Raw genomic sequence first — 22,032 nt, forward strand, 5'->3', positions numbered from 1 at the left:
ATGGAGGAATTGGGGAGTGGCCCCTGTCCTCCTTGTTCTTGCTCTCGTCCCCCATCTTGTGCTGAGTTGGGTTTTAGAGATTGGTTTAGAGTAGAACTGACATGTTAGTATAGGTAGTAGGTATTGGTAAAATTTTGTAAATAAAAAATACGTCTCGGACAGTGGTTGGGTCAGGGGTACTGTACATAAGGTGCGGGGCTCTCTGATCCGCCCAGTCTGCCGTGTGTCCTGCTCTGCGGAGACACCTTGCAGAGCTGAGAAAGAACTGAGATAAGGTACCCTGCCAGGGAGGCCTGGCAGAGCTGAAAAAGGACTGAGATAATGAAGAATAAACAACCTTAAAAATGTGCACCGGTGGACTCAGCTTGTCGTCTTAACCTCTGGTGTGAAACACTTAGGGCAAAGAGAAGACTGAAAACCTTATTACCTCTGGGAACAGCAACCCAGAGGAAACTCCCAGGGAACAGCAACCGTGGGGGAAAACCTTATTACCTTGGGGACCAGCAACCCCAAGGAGAATCTCAGGGAATCAATAACCTTGAGAGAGAAAAGTCACAAGGACTGTGAGATTCATTTGAGGAAAGTAGTTCAAGGTAAGAAAAAATGAAACAAAATCACCACCCCACCCTAGCAAAAGGAATAGATGGGCACTTGCTTCTGCAGAGTTTGTGTTGGATGCTAATGTGCTCACAGGCTTGGGTTGTTTGCTGCTTGTCTCTGGGTTTGATAACTGCAGGGGTGAGGTAAATGAACAAGCCAGATTTGCTTTCAGAATTTTGTTTCCTCCATTTCAGTGTTTTTTAGCAGCAGATTATGGTTGCTGTTACTTGGAGAGAGCTGCTCCTTGAGGGGAAACAGCTGGCTGCCCTGGGTTGCCATAGTTCCCAGACACATTGTCTCACCCCTTTCTCCTGGTTGAAAAGCTCCAGTGGGAGGATGAGAGTGTGTTCACAGGCAATGAGAAATGTCTGTATGTGATTTCAGTAGCTGGGAGTGATGCTCCTGAGCATGACACTGGGGACAAGAGGAGAAATTTTAGTTTTGCCTTAAAATCTCCACAGACCGCAAAGAGGGTTTTTTTTTTGGTGTGATATGGAAAATAAAACCTTTTAAATTGTTTTCTCATGAGAGAGAGAAAAAACGAAGAAAAATCAGGTATTCAGAATCCTGACGCTTTTGGCATTTGCCCCTGGTCAGGGAGACCAAAGATCATGGTCATTGTTCAAAATGGCAAAGCAAATTAATCTTTACATGCTATCAAGAAAGAGGGAAAAGTCAGTCATTGAAAAATGTTCTGTGTGTTAGAGTACCCATGAGTATACTGGCACTGGTGGGTCTTGAAGAACTGAATTAAATCCTCTTTGGATTCCAAAGTAGGGCGCAAGATTTTATAAGTGATAGCCAAAGCACCATTTCTGATTCTACATCAATGTAGTTATACCCAGCTAGACAGGAAAGATGACTGAGATGAAAAGAATTAGTTAGCACGGAAGTTAAATTTCAAAGACAGTGCTGGTCATTTTACTTTCTAGTAGCTGAAGATGAGATACAGTATTCTTTAATGTGATGAGGAATATATTTTTTTAAGCTGAATTTCTGAAGAAATTCATGAAATGAGACCACACTGTTAGTTTCCTTCTCTCAAATGTTTTTGAGTCCATTGACCAAATTCAGTCAAATTTCACAGAATTCTGTGAAATTCTTCTGAATTGGAAAGGGCTCAAAAGGGTCATCAAATCCAGCTCTGAAGTGAATGGCCCATACAGGAATTGAACCCATTGCCTTGGTGTTATTAGCACTGTGCTCTGACCAGCTGAGCTAATGGCTGTGTAAATTCTGTGCAAGTGTCCTGTAGGGAATCCTAAGAAAAATATCAGAGGCACCCTCGCTGCAAAAAGAACTTCCATATGATCTTAACTGTTATTACAGCACAGAGACTCCATGGGATGGTGGGCATTAGGAAGGCCTTGCCTTTGGGGGTTGGCAATCAGAGACTTCAGCTTAGTCACTGTTAGAGGATGCAAGGGACATCTGTAGGCTCCAATTATCCTGCTGACCGTGGAGGGACTTGTTATGGCATTTCCTTCAGCAGCTGGTCAGATAGTCAAGAAAGGGGTAGGATCAGAGATGAGCCTGTGTAAGTATCTCTGCAGTTGCTCTCGCTCACAGGGAGTCTTTGACAGGCAGGTTTAACCCTGTCGTCACGGGGCTTGTGATGGGATTGAGTTTCTGTGAAGCTGTTTCTGCGTGTGGCTCTCTACCACAGACAGAAAGACTCTTGTTTGTCCCTGCAGTGGGAATCAGTAGCAATAAACTGAACTGAGGCTTGGTCCCAGCTTCACCTTTGTCTTGCAGCTGCATTTTCATCTGGCGTCTGAGCTCAGAGATGACCATCAACATGCGGCAGCGGCTGTCGGACATGAGGCAGAGAGGGAAGCAGGCGGAGAAGTCTCCTCCTCACAAGGCAGCTGGACTCATCAGGTGAGCAGAGCAGACTGAGAGCAGGTGCCTGGCTCTGGAGGGTGGAATGTGGCACTGGGAGTCAGCTGCAAGGTTCTGGCTGTGTTCACTGACAGAGCTCTTCCAAAAGTTCTCTTATACCTCTGTTGGATTTGGTTTTTACTCCCCTTCTTTGGATATAGAAACCAGACTGGGATCTTCCAGACGAATTTAGTGTGCTTCACTGATTGCAATATGTATGCAATGCCTCTTGTCTTAATTTAGTTTAATGATGTGGTCAGAAACTTTAATAAGCAGTTCACTTAGGAATGCTGAGAATGGTACACAGAATTCCGCCAGGGAAGCTGTGATCCTTCGTGAGTAAAGTCCTCTAGATCTAGGCTGAATGCAACTTAAAGGCTGTGTTCTGTGGTGTCAGTACTGAAGTATACCTGTGAGCTCTATGAGTTGGCTATGTTGAGCATAATTCTAAAAAAGTCATTACAGTTTTGCTGTTTCTTTGTTAACTATTTTTTGGAGGCTTTGAAAAAACTCAGCTAAAATAATTATAATATGAATAGTAAATACAAAAATAATTCAAATAGGAAAAGCTCTTGCTAGCTAAATAATGTTATTGTTTTTTGCTTGGTAAACAACATATCTAAAAACAAATTACTGCAGCCTACAAGCTGAATAGATCTAAATTTATCTGGTGACCTTTCTTTAAAAAGTTGTGATACTGTTTTTAAACAGAACAAGAGTGACAGGGTATTTTTGATTATTAGTTTAATGTGTTTGGTTTCTCTATAGTTTGTAAATAACTGAGATTATCAGACTGTAAGTAAAGCAGGGGAGAATCCTAACCAAGCTGTTATGAGATCACAGTGGAGGAAAAAAGGATAAATGCAGATTCTTTTGTTCCTATGTCCCAAATGACTACAAATAGAGTCCTGGTTATAAAAGTACCAAAGCACTGGAGGATTTACCACACTGGTTGTTGAATATCAGGAGGACTTTCCCACTCCCTTCGGAGGAAGCAAGCAATGTTGTAACAAGTCTGTCTGCATAGTTTTGTTTTGGAAAGTCTTGATCTGTTTGTTCCTGAAACGAGTCTTGTCTAGTGCTTTTGGTAACGATGTCGGGAAAACTCAGGAAGTCTTTTTTCTAGCCAAAGTTCTGGACCTGTCAAGCAATGTGCTGTTTATAGCAGTCTCTCTATTATTCCAGCAGCTGCAGCCTTACCCTACCAAGGCTCAGCCTGTGACAGATAATCCCAGTGCTGTTCCACGTGAGGTGATACTTGTTTCCATCACAGACGCTTGCTGAAGGGCGGTGCTAGTGCCACGCCAAGCCCAGAACTTTATTAAACTTGTTTGGTAGCCTCTTTGCAAGGCTGGAATCTACTTGTCAGCTTTGAAAGCTTGTCTTCAGTTTTGATCGTCCGCTGTGGTCACTGGAGACCAGCAAAGGCATAGTTCCCAGAGCACTTTGGATTGGTACTGACAATGGAAGAAGAGCCTATTGGACCAGCATTATTGAGGTGGGAGAAGAAAAACTAATGAACGTGAGTGGGATTTGTTTTCCAGGTGCCCTCTACCTGTTCCGATTGTTTCTCAAGCCTGTCTGTGTAGGTTACAGTAGAGAGTTGCAATTCGTGGTGTAAAATTGTTGTCTCAAAAGACTGACAGTAGTGTGAGAAAGCTCCCTGCCTTGTGATAAGTCATTTGTTCAACTAGATCTTCTTTAGAACAGTACTTCTAGAATTGGTGGGGGAAGTAACACTTTGTGCCAGTTCCATGGTATGAGTGTATTACAGGATAAATAATCAAAATAATGCTGGGGTAACAAAACTGATCTGAGGCGGCAGTGGGAGATGAAGATTTCCAAATCAGGACAGTGCTGTCTATCCAGTTGCAACTGTCAGGGCAGGAATTGACCCAGGTGAGTAATACCAGCAGTTACTCTGTAAACACACAGAAGATGCCTTTTTGGGTCAAAGCAGTGCTCTACAAAGCCTAGTATTCTGCCTGTGACTGTGACAATGGAAGATGCTGTTTAGTGAGACATTCTGTGAGCCTTTGTGGTCTGTTTGCCTCGTGCTCTGTTATTACATCAGGGGTGTTGGGAGGCTTATCTCTACCTTCTTCCTTTACTATCTGGACATGGACCAATTGTCCACTGAGTTTGTATAAATTCTTTTTGAACTTCATAATATTGTCTGCCTCTGTAGCCTCCTTTGGTGACAGGTTCCCAGAGTTCACTGCTCTTTATGGAAAGAAGGACTTTTTAAATCTCTGTTAAAGTACATTCCTATTAGTTTTATTGAAGGTCCTCTGCTTCTAAATATATTGAGCTCTGGTGATCTTTTGTTCTGCAGCCAGCTATTGGTAGTGCCTATGGTTTTGTGAACCTTTTTCATAACCTCTCCTCATCCAGCCTGTTCTCTGAACTGAAGAGTCCCAGCATTTTTCAGTCCCTCCAAAAATTTTTAGAGACTAAAGTTTCTCCTCTGAATGATTTCTCTGACTCACCTTTATGGGACATTGTATTACCTTAGACCTGCTCTGACCTGTATGACCCACAGTTCTCCATAGTGAGCCTGAGAGCCTTTGAGTTCTACCTCTGGTTGTGGTAATTGCAGATATGTGCTTTTTTCTGAACACGAGGAGCTTTGATAGTTCAGGATAATAGAACTTGTACTCAGCTGAGATTGCTGGTACATTTTGGTTTTAAGGCTTTTATACTTTCAGTCAAGGAGTCATGTAAAGGCCATTTAGTAGGGTTTTGGTTTTGATCCAAGTATGCATTTATAGCTTAGAGAAGCTTGTCTCAAATTTTAAGGTGATTTTACTGGGGAATTTTTGCAGGGCTTATAGTCATGTTTTAAAAATTACTATATCTATGGTTTTCCTTGACTCTTTAGTATAAATAGCAGGAGAAAAAATATCCAAATTAAATTGTTTAAAAGTTATATATGTATACTGAGGAAGTACTGTGTGCTGTCAGATATATTTGGAAAGAAGAGCTCCTTATCAAATTCTCAATGGGTCTTGTCCAGTCCAGGAAAGCTGTGTTGTTTCCAGGGCTTAGAATGGGGCAGGCTTTTGATGCCTTATTAGAAATGGTGCCTCAGTTTGTGATGAACTACTGCAATTGTAACACATGGGAAACTCTGGAGTCAGTGCACTGTGATCCTTCTGTGGGGAAACGCAGAATAACTTTCTTTTTAAAACTCTTCAGCATTTGAGGGGGAAGCAGGAGGATACAATCTACCAGTGATACCTACCACACAGGATGTTACAGTTTCATAAATATGTCCCTAAAGCTGAGGGTTTAAGTAGCGCAAGATCAGAGTGGGAATGCTGACAACATATCTCTTTAAATATCTTTAAATAGACAGTTGCCATTCTTGTCTGCTTTGTTTTGTTTTGAGGAAGCAGAACAGGGTTGGGTTCAGGTCATACAAAAGAATACAGAATACCTATTATCAGATGTCTGAATACTAGAACTCCATAATGACATGTGGCACTTTTAAGTCTATACCAGTCCTGAAGACTTTCTAATTTAAGGTCCTTCCCTTCCATTCATCCTGTACTCTCTGACCCTTCAAAAACCGGGGGGTGAAGAGCAACAGACACCGTTGCCCTGTATAGGACAAGATCCAGGTTATAGTGAGCTGGGAGTTTGCCTCTTCTCCCAGGCAACTAGCAATGGAACAAGGGAAAATGACCTTAAGTTGTGCCAAAGAAAGTTCATGCTGGACATCAGGAAAAGTTTCTTGACTGAAAGAGTGGTTAAGCATTGGAACAGGGGTCCCAAGGGAAAATTGTTGAGTCACCACTCCTGGAAGTCTTAAAAAATGAGTGGTCCATGATATGGTGATATTCAGTCAAATGTTGGACTTGATGATCTTGGAGGTCTTTTCCAGTCTTAATGATTAATAGTTCCTCAGCAAAGAAGATGAACAATTACAATTAAAACTCTTGCTCTGAGTCACATGGATCATGAGAATTGGACATGTCTGTACATGCTGTTCTGGAATAGGTACTCTGAAACGTTCATTCTGGTATAATGATGCTTTGGGGTTTGGCTCTCAGGAGGAATTCAGCAAATGCCAGAAGTCTTACTCCTTAATTTTCAAAATGCTCTCATGTTGTGCTTATTTGGAAACAGCTTCTGTGTTTGAAAACTCCCTGTACGTTACACCAACTCCCATTTAAGCATGAAAAGAACTGAGGAAGAGTATTGAGGAGATGTATGCAGCAGGGGACTTAGGAGAAAATCCACAGTACCTGGCGAAAGGCAGGGAAAGAAAGGAGAAATCTGAATAGAAGGGTTGACTTGGGCAAGAATAACAGTTAAAACACTCAAGACCTTGTGAACCTAGTTTTTATTTCAGGAGTATCTCAGTTTCAAGTCAGTGGGCCTAGGATAATTTAAAAAATATCATTCATTCATTCATCTATCTCCCTTCAAGTTACAGAACTGAGTTTGAAAAGCATACTTGAGTTGTAAAAAGAAGGATGTGGAAGAGGGGTGTGAATTTTTTCTGGGATAATGCAAGATAACCCTATGTTTGTATCAAATACGTTACTTCATAACTTGTTTAGCACTTCCTGTGAAGTAAGAAAAAACCCATCTGACTTCCAAAATATGTTTTGCATTCTCTTACTCTGCTACTTTAAGGATACTGGAACATACTTTTTCCCCTCTCACTAATTGTTTTGGTCACCATCTAATGGACAGGGGTCATCTTTCTATTTGTAACATAAAACACGTGGATAGCTGTCCTCCCTTCTCCATTTACACCAATGACAGTATACGTAGCAGCTTGGCAAACACAGAGTCTTGCCTTGCCATATCACCTCATCATTGTGAAGTGTTCAACCAGCTAGATGTTTAAAGGTGTAATAATCCAACCCTTCTGTCTCAATAGACTCCTCAAACAACCATGATAAACACAAGCAGAGGGATGCTATCAAAGTTACTGATACAAAGTTAATATTGCCTACCATGAACAGATGTAATTAATCTATGTCATAGGATGAAATATGGCATAACCTCAAACATGCTGTGGTGCTTGGGCTTTGTTAGGATTACCCTGCTTAGAGACAAGAACCTGAGGGTGACTTGATGAGCATACGAGGAGGCAGTAGAAAAGATGAAGCAACTGACAAACTCAAATGTCAAAAGTAGATGTGGATGGCCAAAGTGAAACTTTTTCACTTGAGAACTCTGCAGGTTACAGTCAGTTTCACTTTTCTTTTTGCCAGAACACTTCAAAGCTCATTTGAAATGGTTAAGTAGTTATTACTCCTGATGAAATGGAAATTAATATTCTGCCACTACACAGGAAGAGAAAAGATTAAAATACCTTAACTACTTCTTACCGTGTTTCAATGCTGCCTGCTATCTGTCAGCTGCAGGAGAAGCTGCTGCCAGGCTGCTCTGTATTTGGTGGACAAGCTATTTTTATTTCATGAATAATGCTTGGCACTCAACACCCACCAGTGATATCCTATAAATATCTCTTACGATGAGTTTGGCACTCTAGCTCAAGGCCATGGAGGGAGGGTTACTCAAATGTATTTGTTGGGGATTCTTCTTTCTTCAATTATTGTCCAAAGGCTTATTTGTTCATTTGATTCTGTGGGCTGAAGGAGTGAGTTGAGGAAAGGGAGGAGGAAAAGAAAGAGGGAGGGTAAAATTTGATGTTCTTGAGTGTCCTTGATTGGTGGTGGGCAATTCTCAGCTGGGAGTGCCTCTGAGGTGTGTGTGGTAAAACTTGTCTTGATCTACTTTAATCAAATATCTGTGCAAGATATGTTTTACATGATTCTTGTGCTTGAAAGTTAAAATAGTCAGCATGGTGCTCTTATGGTGTGTGGGGTGTGCTTTTGGGTTCTGCCTGGAGCAATCCTTGAAACGAACCTGTCTCTTATGGGTTAATTTTCCATAAACCAAATTACTTTCAAACAGAGATGATCTCTGACGTTTTTGATGTGTAAATCAGTTCCAGAGAAGAAATGCCTAAGGGTGAGAAACATATTTGCCTTTCAAATATAATCTACCATCTTGACCTTATCAACTGGCAGAGTCTGAAGGCCCAGTTTCATTCCATTTGACTTTCTCAGACTTGTTTACTTCTGATTTCTGTCAACCTTCTACACGTATGAGAACATTGTTGTGGCAGGGTCTGCACATCTTTGTGCAGGGTTTATCTTGCCCTGTTTCTCAGTGCTAGAACAAGAGCTGTTTGAGAGAGTTGAGGCAGCCTCCTGAATCTGGATGGAGATAAGTTGGAGAACTTGTGTAAGGATTGAAATGGTGGGCAGTTCGTGCATAAACCATAATGCTCCTCCTAATTCCTGCCTTACAGGCATGAGTCCATCTCTGCCCTCTCCTCTGTGCCTGCACTCTCATCAGACAGCGACAAGGATGGTGAAGATGAAGGGAATGATGAAGATGAGTTACGAGGGCTGCAATCTTTCCATGTTCAGTCCAACTGCAACACTGAGAGAGACTCAGGTATAAATGGGAGAGGGACGTGGGCAGAGCTGGAGAAAAATGGTGTGAATGTGAAGGGAGGAGAAGATGAGAGACAGTGGCTTAGAGATAACAATGTATGGGCAGAAAGAGAGAGATCAAAGCAGAAGAAGATGGACAGATACCAATGGGTAATGTGGAGCTGCCCATTCCTGCATCTGAAGAGGGGGGTGCATTTCAGAGTTCTCTGTCCAGAAACACAGTTGTTAAATTGGCAAGTTTCTTGTTAGTTCCAACTGGCTAAAGAAATTTTGAATTAGTTTCATGGATTGGGGTTTACAAGCTATCAAAAGTCTGCAGAAGCCAAAAGAGATCAAGAGAGGACTTTAGAGATGTCTGAAAAAACTTACAGTAGAGATTGCCATTATTAATTTTATGTATTTTTACCACAGATAGTATAGTGTATTGCAGCAGATTTTTTTCCCAAGCCTTTGGGAGGGCACTGCACTGTGGCAAGTGTTCTGCAGTGGTCTGCTGATTCAATGAAAATCTTACATAAAACTGTATGTCTCCATTAAAATTTTGATACAATGAACTGAGTAGTCAGTGGGCAAGCATGTGTTGATAGTGGTTTAAAAGATGTAGGAATGCTGCCTTTGTTGAAAGATGAAGTAAGAGGTTCTTCAAAAGCTGGGCTGCTGGCCAGAATGTCAACCAAGTGCATATCTCTTTACCTTTGCAGATCCAGACCTTACCCTCTCAAGAAGCCTTTCCCAGTGGGAAATGAGGAGGGTGAGTTACTGTACTTTCAGACTGTATTTCTTGTTACAGGGAAACTGAAGAGGAAATTCCCAGAGAGATAAAAAACTTCATTTGCACGTGTGGGAAAGGTGCAGCTGTGGTGGGAAACCATTGAGAAGCCTCTCTCTGAAGAATCACTTGGAGATGGCAAAATAGAGCCTAGTTTAAGAGACTAGCGCACTTGGGATTTTTACATCAGTCTTTTTTCATCAGATGTTATGCTTTTGTCTTTTTATTTTTAATCTGAATCTCATGTGGTGCTGAAGCTGTTCATATACTTGGATCTGAACAAGAATTTAACTGTTTAATTGCACCAGAAGCAGCAACAAAAGTATCACTTTTACTTGATGCTTTATGATTGAAGGTGCCCTTTCAAGTTGTCTTTTAGACAGTTTTGAGGCTTTTATTGAGATGGACATAATTATGTTTTTCTGTGGGTCTTGTGTTTTTTCTGTTGTTTTTCCATCAGCAAAGCTCAGTCTCTAAGATAGTCTGTGTCTGAATTTCCCTCAGGCCAAAGAGATAGCGGCAATCCAGCGCTCAGAGGCACCAATGAGCAAGATGCCGCGGCAACGGAGTCGCTGGTCCCAGCCAGCCAGCAGCATAGAGATGACTGTGAAATCCATGCTCGACCTGCGTCAGCTCGAGTCCTTCTCTGTTTCCCGTTCTCCCAGTCGAGACTCGCTGTCCCAAAACAGCAACGGGGATGACAGGGAAGAGCACACTGACCTTCCTGTGCACGTCAACAAAGTAAGGGCAGCGCTGCTCCGAGGAGGTGAACCCGCTCTGAGTGCATCTGTCCTGTATCTATGTGTTATTACCTACATTTATTGCTACCTGATGCCATTCTTTTTATTGTTTAAGATTTTCTAAATGACTTCTAAGGAACTTTTTTAGATAGCTCTTTTGTAATTAATACTCCTGCAATGTGTGATTCTGCTGTCTTATAGCAGAGACCATATGAGTTTAAGGTTTCTCTTCAATAACAGGAAGACCTCATGTTTTCTTTTAGCTTTTTGAGTATTTATGTCAAAAACAAGCTGAGAAGTTGAGCTTGGTGTGTAAAAACGTGATTAGCTCACTCTGCTGAGATGCAGTTTCTTGACTAGTAGCCAATGGAATGTGGTTCACATGAGGCCCTTAGTTGCTGGCTGTGCTAGATTAGTAAATTCTCTTTGATCTTTGTATTGATGGGTCACAGCAAGTAATGTGTGTTCATCCTCAGAAAGCTAGTGCCTATTTTCCAGTAGCAGTCTGTCCCAGTGCCTAGCTTCCTTAGAAGTGTTCCCTCCCCTATAACTATGTGACAGAGAAGAGGATTCAGATTGTTGTATGCAAAAATTCAGTTTTTCAGCTGGAATGGCCCAGTTTTGTGAATTGTTCAATCAGGCCATAGAAGGTAATGGAAGAACCTGCTGCCACATGGCTTACACTCCTGGTGTGTGATCAAAGAGTACTTTACCAAAGAACTTTAGGGAATTCCAAGCAGGAAACAAACCAGGAAAGAAGAGCAGTAGTCTGACAAGTTTAGTAAATAAGGAACAGAAAAGACATAGGATTGCTTTGTTTTCTGATCTCAGATTGCTGATCACATCCTGTGCTGTAATGCATATTTTCTAGCCTTGCACAGCACCTGCTGATGTAAGGTAAAACACCAGTAATATCTAGTTTTTTCTCTTTTTAATTAAATCAGGTTGGCAGCTCAATACCTCCCCAAGATAACGGGTCTTGTGTGCGACCCCAAGTGATTCGGCTTGTGTCTTGCGAAGAGGGGATTTTCTCTCAGGAACTGGAACCTTCTGAGAGTGAGGAATGTGTAATCTACCCTGAGCAAGATGAAATCCATCCCACGGACTCTAGCAGGTTAAAAATAAGCTCTCTGCTGTGCATGGCTCATATGTTTCTGTTCTGGTTTTCTTGCAACTTGTGTGGTAACTTTGACTTGACTTACTGCCTGATTGATGTCAGGCATGTTTAGTTGAGAGTTTTATGTCAGATGGATGCTAGAGGAATATGAAACTAAGAAGGCACCATTAAAATAATTTTCCTCTGAAGAAACTGCACATTAGCAGTCTCCTCCAAGGTGGTTGTTGTTGTTGTTGTTGTTGAGTAAACAACTTGGGAGCAGCCTTTTTGCTTGCTTCCTTATCTGGGTTGAAAATAGCAAGAGAAAACTTGGAAGCTTGAAAACTCACTGACAGTGACACGTATGTGGCAGTAAAATGCCTACCCAGGAGAAATGACAGGGCATTTATGAAAATTGGACAAAAATTTAGCAAATGTAGTGTGTGATTACTCTTTTATGGGAAATAGAATGACTTGCACAATGCAGATGGAATTGAAAAGGACACTGGAGACAGTGGAGACCTTTTAATTCCCCCGCTGTTTCTTCTGTTTTAATTTTACATAATTTAATTTTTCTGTGCTCCCTTTTATTTTCCTTCCCTGAATTTTGTTCTTCCCTTCCCCTCTTAACCTGATGCTAGTAGCTGTTTAATTTCCTTTGTCTTCTGTCATGTCACAGAGAGTGTGGCTGATAGCTTTAGACAGACTTTATGCAAGAGTGCATGCCAGGATTTTGCAGTTGAGGCTGCTAGGTTTTGCCTAGTTTATTTTTCATTTTTAACTTTGCAGTGATAGCATTTGGACAGAGTAGACCCATGTGTTGCTCCATCATGTAAGAAAGGGAGGCCCTCCGGTGGTACTGGATACAGGCTGGACACATGGCAATGTTTACAGAGCGGGGAGCTGCCAGGGGTAGTTGCCATTCAGTTCTGTTGATTGACGTCTGCATCCTACCTTGCCTCGGAGTACATTTGAAGCCTAAGTATTTCAAAAAGTGGAAAACTGAAGTCCTTAGACATCAGGCAAGAGAACAGTGCTGGTGACATTTGACAAAATGAGATCCATGAAATCACAACAGAAATTAGTAACCCTGTCATACAAGACTGTATTTTTGTATGATGTTCTTCAGTAAATTAGTCTTTCTCAAGGCCAGAATCTTGTATATTTTGCATCAGAAATTGCCCAAAGAAGCAGGTCATGAACATGGGAAAAAGCATGTATTAGAGCTTAAATCTATGGCAAACTAGAGTTTCTCTCCTGCAGGCATAGGTCTGCTTTTATTTCCTTTTTCATCCTGTAAACTTCTACATTTGTTCCTCACCTGTGGTGGAAATCAAGCCAGAGCAGTGTGCTGCTGGTGCCTGGTAATCGTGGGAACTGACAATACCCAGAAAATCAGACAGTCCCCTTGGGACTTCCATGTCCAAGCTTAATGAAATGCAAAAAATATACTGTATTATGATGAGAGAAATCAACTTCTTTTTCTCTTTAAAGCCTTACATTTGTAATAAAAGGTATTACTAGTACAGGTAAGAGCTTATTAAAGTTAAAATGTGCTTCTTTACATGTAAACAAATATCCCTTCTAGTGCTGTATCTTCCTGTCTCTCTTGTAGTGAGTTCCAGGTAAAAGCATTGCCCCATGGGAAGCTCTGTAGAGGTTATCACAGTAATGGATGCCCAGACAAACACAGTCCAGACAGTGCTTGCTCTGTAGATTACAGCAGCAGCCGTCTGTCCAGCCCAGACCAGCCGAATGAAGGTAAGATGCAAAGACATTGTAAATGTATTTATACGTGAGTTCTTAGTGAGCTGGCCTGTCACACTCCTATTAGTCCCACTGGTCCTGCTGTACGGATTCGAGAGCATTTGAACAGACTCCTCAACTAAGCCGCTGTAGAAGCAGGAGTTGGTGCACTTTCCTTCTTTTCTTGTGCACCTCGCTAGCCAAGGAGGCAGGTTTAGTACTGATTATGCCATAGGCTGTGCTGTTTGTGAGATATGGGAGATTAGAGAATTACTGCATGTAATGCTGACTGACAAACATTTTATGTTCAATTTAGCATCTTTGCTGGTTTTTTTTTTAACTTGGCTAATGTTACTCTGATTAAGTCTTTACAGCATAAGGGTTTTTTGCCTTTTCCCAGATTCTGAAGGCACTGAGCCTCTAAGCGTAGATGGTGTCTCAGACCTGGAGGGAGAAGAAGGAGAGGAGGATACGGGTACTAGCATGACTGAAGGAGAAATTCCTCAGATACCTGATCAGGAAAAGTTCCTCAAGGAGCATTTTGGGACCCTGAGCAACACTGATGGAAAAGGTACATCTCTGTGTTCAGTGGGGAGACTTTATAAGGTCACTCCTGATTTTTCCTCTGTATAAACCAAAGCAGGCTACAAGTTCTGCTACAAGTTCTACATCCATCTTTCATGGATGTGTGTATATGGGGAGAGGGGAAAAAACGGAAAACTGTGTAAGAGGCCTAAAGAAGAGTGACATCCGTTAACTTTATCGGCCTGTAAATGTGTAAATTTGTGTGGATGAGGTTGGGCTCTGTCAGTTTGTGTTAAGTACTGTCCCTGGAATCCTCAAGAGCTGTTACCTTGCTCCCGCACTGTTTTTTGCTGTTGCAAGGGAAGGTATTGACTGCGCGTTCACACCCCCATAGGTGACACGCAGTGGCCTCTAGTGGTGCATCAAGGCATAGCCAATGTCACAAAAGAAAAGGCTGAAGTGCTGGGTGGAGAGAGAGAATGAGAGGAAACATCAGAGTGGCAAAGGAGCTGGTTTGTCTTTATCGACCAACTCCAGAACAAAGGATGTCTTTTTAGAATTGATAATGGTTGCAGGCAGCAATATTTATGTGAGTTTTTCGGGTTCTTTTTTTTCCTTTTATTTTTTTCCTCTTTGATGGGTTTGCTTTCTGCTTCATGCCAGTGCCTCACAGTCCTACAGGCAGGATAGGACACAAAGGGAAGCAAAAAAGGAGGAGGCGTACCCTTAGGGAGAGTAGCATCTTAAGGCAGAGTAATCTAAGTAAAACACTAAAGGCAAAGGAAATATAATTATTTCATTCTCTGTGGTTTTAGCTTAAAAAAAAATCCCCTCGGATATCAGGGAACACTTGATAATCTTCATGATAAGAAAACATATATATGAGGGTGTTCTGTAAATAAAGTGCTCATTTTTCTTTCTCCTTTAACCAAAATTTTTAGGTGGCTCATGTAGGAATCTGGAAAGGACCGAAAACCTCAGCATTTCCTCTCGCTTTCTTTCCCGGTCCCCAGCACTCAGGTATGGCTCTGCTTGTTTTGAGTGTTTCTGTCTGTCTATTTATACTAATATGAGTAGGTCTCATGCTAGGTCCTGGGTGAAAATAGTTGAACAAACTTCTGGCTTTGGTGTGCCTAGGCACAGCAAAGTGTTAGCACAGCACCTGGCAGGCTGTTTGCAGACTCTTGTGATTTGGGCAGGTTATCATGGATCACTTTAGCTGTTCTATTTATTCTAATGTAACACTATTGTTTGTTATTTTTCCGCTTTCAACAATGTGCTTAATTGTTCATGATTAATGCCTTGGTTGATTAAGTTGGAGGAATCACTAATAATCTAATTTACTTTTCACTGTTTATGCGCTTTTTATTCTTTTGCATTTCATTCAGCTTGGACGATGAAAGTAGATTTGTCAACTTTTCCTTTGTTTTACAGTCCTTTGTTACTCAGCTTTGTTTCTCAGTCCCATGCCTTCCCAGGGTCTTTCTGGTGTCTCACACAAAGCCCCATGGGGATATTATTCTTCCAAAAGCCCCTCAACCCTAAAGCACTTCAGTAGGTCTCTGCAAGCTGTTTTCCTTGTTATTAAAAAAAAAAAAACAACAAGAACAAATAAATTTAAAACTATTTAAAAATTAAGTCAATGCTTTTATTGATTTGGAGCCATAAATGTTTAAAACAAACAAATACTCCTGTATTCCTCTAAAATGACAATTTGAAATCTTAGCTCAAAGAAATTTCCTTATATAGGACTAAGCAGATTTGAATACATCATCTAAAATTCACCAGCTGTGTCCAGATTCAGCATGGTAGGGAATTTTGTTTATTATTGCTGTATTCAGCTGCTGTTGCTGCTGTCAGGAGGGCCTCTTAGTCTGTCTCATGTGTGTTTGGGAAGAAAGCCAATGGTTAGATATTGTGTAAGCTTCTGGAGAGTTGCAGTGATGAGTGAAGGAAGTCACTGGTGCTCTAGAGATGTAACAAAGGAGGTAGTTTTTGATTATGAAAACCTCTGGGCTTTTAATCTGTTCAGCTGTTTAAACATGCTAGATTGGAAGTTGCCTCCTTTCTGAAGTAAGCCCACTGTGTTTGTCTGAAGTGGAGAGGAAGAGGAAATTAGTTTTCTAATTTCTTGAAGATACCGACTGGCTTTCCTAGTCATTATGCTTTCATAATGTTAGGAAAGCATATTTACTTCCTCTTAGGGTTATCTTAGAATTGAAAAGATTTAAATTTTAGTAAGGTAAGCTGAGAGAAAAGGCCTGACCTGACTTTGCCCAATCTTTCCTATGCCTGGAAATTTTCCCTCTTTTTGTCGTCACTTTTTACGGTGTCCTCCCTGGAAACAGCAACCCAATGCGATCTGTGATTGCACAGCCAATAGTCAAATGCCTGAAGACCAGAGCTTGCAAGGTTGAATATAATTAAGTGGTAACAGCTTAGGGTATTTTTGACTCGAAAAAGTCCAGACAGGGAGAGGCTCTTTATTCCAGAGAAACTCCGTGCATGTTCCTGGCTACCCAGGGGAACATACTTACTTGTTTTAACTGAGGTTTCTTTATTCTGTTCTTTAGACGATTGTCACTCTCTTCCTCAAATCTGACACTGGATTCAAAGCCCATCGAGCCACCAACCCAGACCAGTCAGTTTACACCAAACCTGTTGAAAAATGACAGCAGTCATCCTGGTGATGCGTTGGAGAACAGCCATCTCCTAGAGAATGTAAATTCCAATCGAGCTATTTATGTGCAGAAAAAGCGCAGATCAGCTTTGGAGAGCAGCAGAGCTGGTATGGCTCCTGGACGGGTTATTGCCTCCTTTCCAGAAGGGCCTGTCAATGCAGTCATGAGAAAGGCACAGTCAGTGCATGACCTCGTGCATGAGGGTAAGGACACACGTTGGAATGATGGTATGAACATGAGAATGAAGTGGAGGCATCTGAGTGGAGGACTTAAATTAAGCTTGTGTTTCTGCATTCTGAGCTGTAGGCTTTACATATCTTCTAATTCCTAGTCTGTCAAGGGAAAATATTTGTAATATTAATTAAAATATTATTTAATATTTTTAATTTGTAATGCAGATGCTGGTCTTCTAATTATCAGTCTCTGATGTTTGTTTGGCATCTGTGGGAAGAGCACTGGCAAGAATGAAATGAAGTATTTGCAAAAATATTCTCTCTTGCTGTGGGTAGTTGCTCCAAGCTAAGACTGAAGCTCCCCAGGGTGGGGAGGAGAGAAAGAGGGAAGAGACAGTAATAAAGAGCTTACTGTATCCATGCCCACTGTGTGAAATAACTCTATTTTTGAAACAATCAACTCACTAATCATTGGTAAGTTCATTTAAAAAACAAAAAAAACCCACTTCATCACCACAATGGCACATACAAGTTTTTGCCTGCTTCCTCTGGCCTCTCACTTAAGAGTCACAGTGATCCGAGGTCTTCTGACCATACACTTTAAGAACAAATCTCTCTCATGAGGAAAGCAGCATTGTCTGAGCAGGATGAGGGATGGGAAAAAAGGATGCTGAGGCCTGGTGATACTAACCTGAACTAGTGGTTGTGTTTGTACACATCTCACAGGGGCTGAGCTGAGCTACATTAAATTCCAACTTAGGAATTCACTGCAGGCTCTTGTCTATTTTTGGTATGTTTGTCTGTTTAATTTTCACAGATAAGGGTCCAGGAGTGATATCTTCTGCCAAGCAGCGTCCTCAGACTCTTTTGGTGGTTGAGAAGGATCTCAGACCTAACAGTTGCAGGGTGTTGTCAGCCAGTATGTTGAAGATGGATGGATCTGGTGCTCTGCTGGCCAAAGATGTCAGGGCTGCAAAACCAAAGTCCTACATGAACCCCACAACCAGCTTCCGGGCTAAGATGTCAAGGAGCATATCTGTAGGGGAAAATCTGTACCTTGGTTGCTCCACTGAAATGCTGACTGATGGGAGGAGTAGTCCTCCAGTGACAGAGAAGACACAATTCAGTTCCACATCAGATGCTGAGAAGATTAAGCTGCCAGTGAAAGAAAATGTTCCAGTGAAACCTGCACTCCAGCCAGTTGTAAACTGCTCATCTCCCAAGTCCTTCCACAGCAAGTTGGCATCATCAAACCGAGCACACCTGATTCTTGACATTCCCAAGCCATTACCTGATAGACCCACACTGGCCTCCTTCTCACCCACTACCAAAACAAAAACCCTGCTTGAGCCACAGTCTCCACAGTCACCTGCTGGGGGCTCTAAAAAGAAACCCTCTTTTCCTGAGGTCCGAGCCTCCAAGAGGGAGAATCAAACTGCTGGGTCTCTGGTTCCTGGTAGAGAGATCCCAACAGGGCTTGCTAAGGAGAGCCCAGTGGATTATCCAGTCTCAAGGACAGATTGCCAGGATGAGCCGGGGGTCACTAGTCTAAAACTGAGGGAGGTGTCAGAGGGCCAGCAGCCAAGGTCTCCTGAGAGCACACTGCCCAGGGGCAGGGAGCGGATCACCGGCATCGCCTGTGTGCTAGACAGCCAACCTGGACTTTGCCCACTAGACCCCATCAGGCCGAGGTCTCCTACATCTGTAACTGCCTCGGCACAGGTCTCAGGTGTGCATGGATACCCATCTCTTATCTTCCCCCTTCTGTCTCCTGTCTTTGTGAACCGCCTCACGATCCCATCACATTTCTTTACGTCCAGCTTCTGGCCTGTCTCGTCCTGTCTGCACCTGTCTCGTTCCATAAACCATCCCCTCAATGGTGAGACACTTCTTCAATCTAACATCTTTTTCTCAGTCTTTGGTTTCCATTTCCTCTGGGTCTTATGTCTGACAGTCCTTCTTAGCTGAACGTTTTGTAGATCTCAGAACTGTCATGTTTTTAGTGATTTAGAGGTAGCAATTACCTCTAGGGGCTCAAACCTCTTTGTGGTCAATGCTAAAAGCTGATATGCTGGGAATCCCCTGGAGTGTGTAGGTCACATCCTCCACCCTCCTCTTGGAGCATGTTTGGCCAGCAAATGAAGGTGCAGGCCAACATGTGCTAACAGAACTAAGCAAGCACAGATAATACTGACAGTGAAGTTATGCCAGGCAGCTCAAGCTTTCCTCTGTTAATATGCAAGTGTGCAGGGTCCTGAAGGGTTTGCATACAATTTTCTTACATGAGATAAAACTCATGGAGTTGAGCTCCTTGCTGTAGCTACCTGTGAGAGCAAGCAAGTCTTTGTGCTGTTATCACTCTTCTTTGAGGACATGTCTGCAAACTGAATATGCAGTGCATGAGCAGGGTTTGAACATAAAAAACAGTGAGCTAATTTTTGAATTATCTCTAGTTTGGAGAAAAATGTACAAGATGAAAAACTTTTACCTGCTGAAAAGAGCTCTGTTACACGCCTCAGTTTAAGGTAATACAGTCAAATGAAAACTAGCATATAAGTTCAAATTGAAGCAGAAATCCTGCCCTCCAAAGCAGGAAAACCTCCAGTGGCAGTCTGTGGCACTGTTTAGTCCCACATCAACTCCTGAGGTTTTTCTCTTGTGATACAATCTGAAAGGAAATACACCTTTCTGAGTTGTACATTAGAAAACTAGTTAGTTTTTTAATTAGTTAACCACTGCCCTCATAGCTTGTACCTTAAGGGGCTATACAGTTTTTTACCCCTTTTGTTATGTTGTTCTTACTCATATCTGAGAAAGGATAGCTCTGTAATCCTGTGATCAGTTACCTTCTGTGGTGCCAGGCTGTTGCTCCATTCATCGGAATGGTTAAGCACAATATTTCTGAACCAAAGCATTGCAGAAGGTTTAATCTGGTTTTGAAGCACTTTTATTTTTCTTTTTGCATTTCTAGAGGGATCAAACACCTTAAAAGTACAGCAGTATTATGTAAAATGGGAAATATGATGTTTTGTGTAAGGGACCTGCAGTTATCGTACCATAGCTGCTCTGAAGAACAGTGAGTGCATCTGAAATTTTCAGACCCTCCCTCTACAGGGGTGAGGTTTCTTCCAGCACCAGATGCAGCCTGAAGCTGTGGAATCACATTCTAACCCAGAATTTAAGTTGTTTGTACTCTTCAGGCTGAGTTTTCTCTTCTAGATTTGCAGATCAGACTACATAGCAAATGATTTTTGCTGCAGTTTGTGGAATTAACACAGGTAGCACAGAGAGAGAAGAAGGTTTTTTAAAGTATTGATTTTTTTAAAAAAATCCCAAGACATAGCACACTGACAGAATATTTAACAGCATCCTTTAGTGAGTTAGACTGAGGATCCCAGTGTTTTTTTTCTCAGTAGGCAGCCCTCAGCCTCAAGCTTCTTGCAGACCACATTTCCCAAGTTTTAATGGTAGATGCTGGAAAAGCGGTTTAGATCCAAGTCGGCTATCTCTGTGAACAACTTACTGTGGCTTCTGGGAATCACAACATGACAGTTAAGATTAAAACTGTAGGGTTGAGGAAGACTTGTTCTGCTTCTGACTTGCACTGTTACTTTGGGTTTCCACTTAATTTTTCTGTCCTTCCATTTCCTGCTTGTATAACAGCTGCAAATAAAGAGACTTAATTGTTCTTGTTAAAGCATTTAGACATCTACAGTTAAAATTCTGTAGATGTCCTCAATACTGTTGCTGTGTTTAATATTCTCTGCTGGTTTCTGAAGAGCTCTGCTCTGCACACCCGAGAGGCAGAAAATGCCTGTTACTTAAGCATTTATATTTGGTTTTATGACCTTTCTCCTGACTGGCACCTCCCAGAGCTGGAGACCAGCATAAAAACAATGATCAGAGGAGAAATCCAGAAATGATCATGAGAAGAAACAGCTGGGTTTCAAACATAAAGAGGAAAGGAGGGGGGCAGAAAGCAAGAATCTTGGATTGCACTGAAGGCCACTCTGCTCAGACTCCACGGGTGATTTAGGATCAAAGAATGCAGATCGAAGGATTTGTTCATGCCCCTTTGTTCTTTGTAGACGTCTTTGTTTGTGTATATGTAGATGTTTTTCTAGCTGTATTTGTTTATGCATAATCTAGATGTATTCATAAAGTTAGCTCAGATCCTCTCCAGTCTGTTCAAAAATGGTGTTCTTGGTATTGTCGAAATTACAGTTCTAATGTGACAAAATTTGGGGGTTTGAGTAACTAAAGAAAGTTGAATGTCCTTTGTCTAGACCTTTGCAAATTGAAGATTGTTTGTGTGTCTGTCTTTGTTCATGGTTTATGTCCAGCTCATGAAAGTGTTTATTGTATAAAGATTGCAGGTCTTCAACTCATGGTTTGGAGATAGTATCTGGTAGGGGCAGGCAGAAGATGCTGTCCTTCGGTTGCATGCTTTTGTTTTTCAGTTTTGGATTATGGTGTGTTAACAGTGTATGTCATGGGTTGCTCAGCAATGCAATTCTGTTGTTATTGAGTTTACTTGTCACAGCTCTTCTAGACCTCAGTCCTCACTAGAGAACACTGCAATAATTCAGGGTAATCCATCATCCTCTGTGCTTTAGTAATACACTGTACAGAAGGATGCATGAAGAGGAGCTTGTAGATTTCTATCTAGGTAGAAGCTAAAGTAGAGGCTCCTTGGATCAGTTCCTCTTGCCACTGAAAGGCCTCATACAAGCATGGCTTTAATTGTAATCAGAAACCACATGGGTAATCTGTGACTGTAAAAAAATGTGCAATCTGAGGAAAAACATTGCTGACTTTGGAGAGTCTAAAGACTGGAAAAATAGGGGTTTTTGAAGCAAGCAGCCTGTCTAGCTAGTATGAAGGAAAGATCATACAGAATGTGCCTATTTAATAATTTGCTCAAACCAGCCCTAAAAATTGAATGACAAGTTGTGTGTGAGTGGTCTGAAGATCCATGTTGAAAAACCCATTTTCTTCCCAAACCACGAGGTTGTGGGTGGTGGAGTGTCTGCTGTAACTTGTGCTTTTATGTTTTCCTCCCTCCAGAATCGGGCATCAGCATGGAGCAGTGTGAGCACGTGGTGTCAGAGCTCCAGGACAGCATGCGCAGAGCCCTTCGCCTTTACCGCAGGGTGAGTGACCTCACACACGGGCTCTGGTACCCTAGCTGGGCTTCACAGCCCACAGACACCTTACACAGAATGTGAGTGCTTGCTGCCTCAAGGTGTTCAGTGACACAAGCTGCCTGGCTGTCCACTTGACTGCACCTTCAGTTTGAACCAGGGATACAGGAGCTCCTCATTTCCAGCTCTTGG

The 22,032-nt window shown here is 41.9% G+C and overlaps 1 protein-coding gene across 5 annotated transcripts in view; it reads left to right on the plus strand.

Moving 5' to 3' along the window:
- Positions 1-22,032, plus strand: part of MAPKBP1 (mitogen-activated protein kinase binding protein 1) — a 100,785-nt gene that overhangs the window by 72,954 nt on the left and 5,799 nt on the right. For 4 of the 5 annotated variants that reach the window (XM_063398578.1, XM_063398580.1, XM_063398579.1 and 1 more), the window contains exons 20-30: positions 2,356-2,481; positions 8,819-8,967; positions 9,668-9,717; positions 10,240-10,476; positions 11,420-11,589; positions 13,187-13,332; positions 13,718-13,888; positions 14,784-14,862; positions 16,416-16,726; positions 17,514-18,425; positions 21,764-21,849. In XM_063398578.1, the coding sequence (XP_063254648.1) occupies positions 2,356-2,481; positions 8,819-8,967; positions 9,668-9,717; positions 10,240-10,476; positions 11,420-11,589; positions 13,187-13,332; positions 13,718-13,888; positions 14,784-14,862; positions 16,416-16,726; positions 17,514-18,425; positions 21,764-21,849 (2,437 nt within the window). The remainder of the gene's footprint in view (positions 1-2,355; positions 2,482-8,818; positions 8,968-9,667; positions 9,718-10,239; positions 10,477-11,419; positions 11,590-13,186; positions 13,333-13,717; positions 13,889-14,783; positions 14,863-16,415; positions 16,727-17,513; positions 18,426-21,763; positions 21,850-22,032) is intronic. The other variant, XM_063398582.1, reaches the window with a different exon arrangement.

This window comes from Prinia subflava, chromosome 5, assembly GCF_021018805.1.
Source record: "Prinia subflava isolate CZ2003 ecotype Zambia chromosome 5, Cam_Psub_1.2, whole genome shotgun sequence".
Taxonomy (NCBI): Eukaryota; Metazoa; Chordata; class Aves; order Passeriformes; family Cisticolidae; genus Prinia; species Prinia subflava.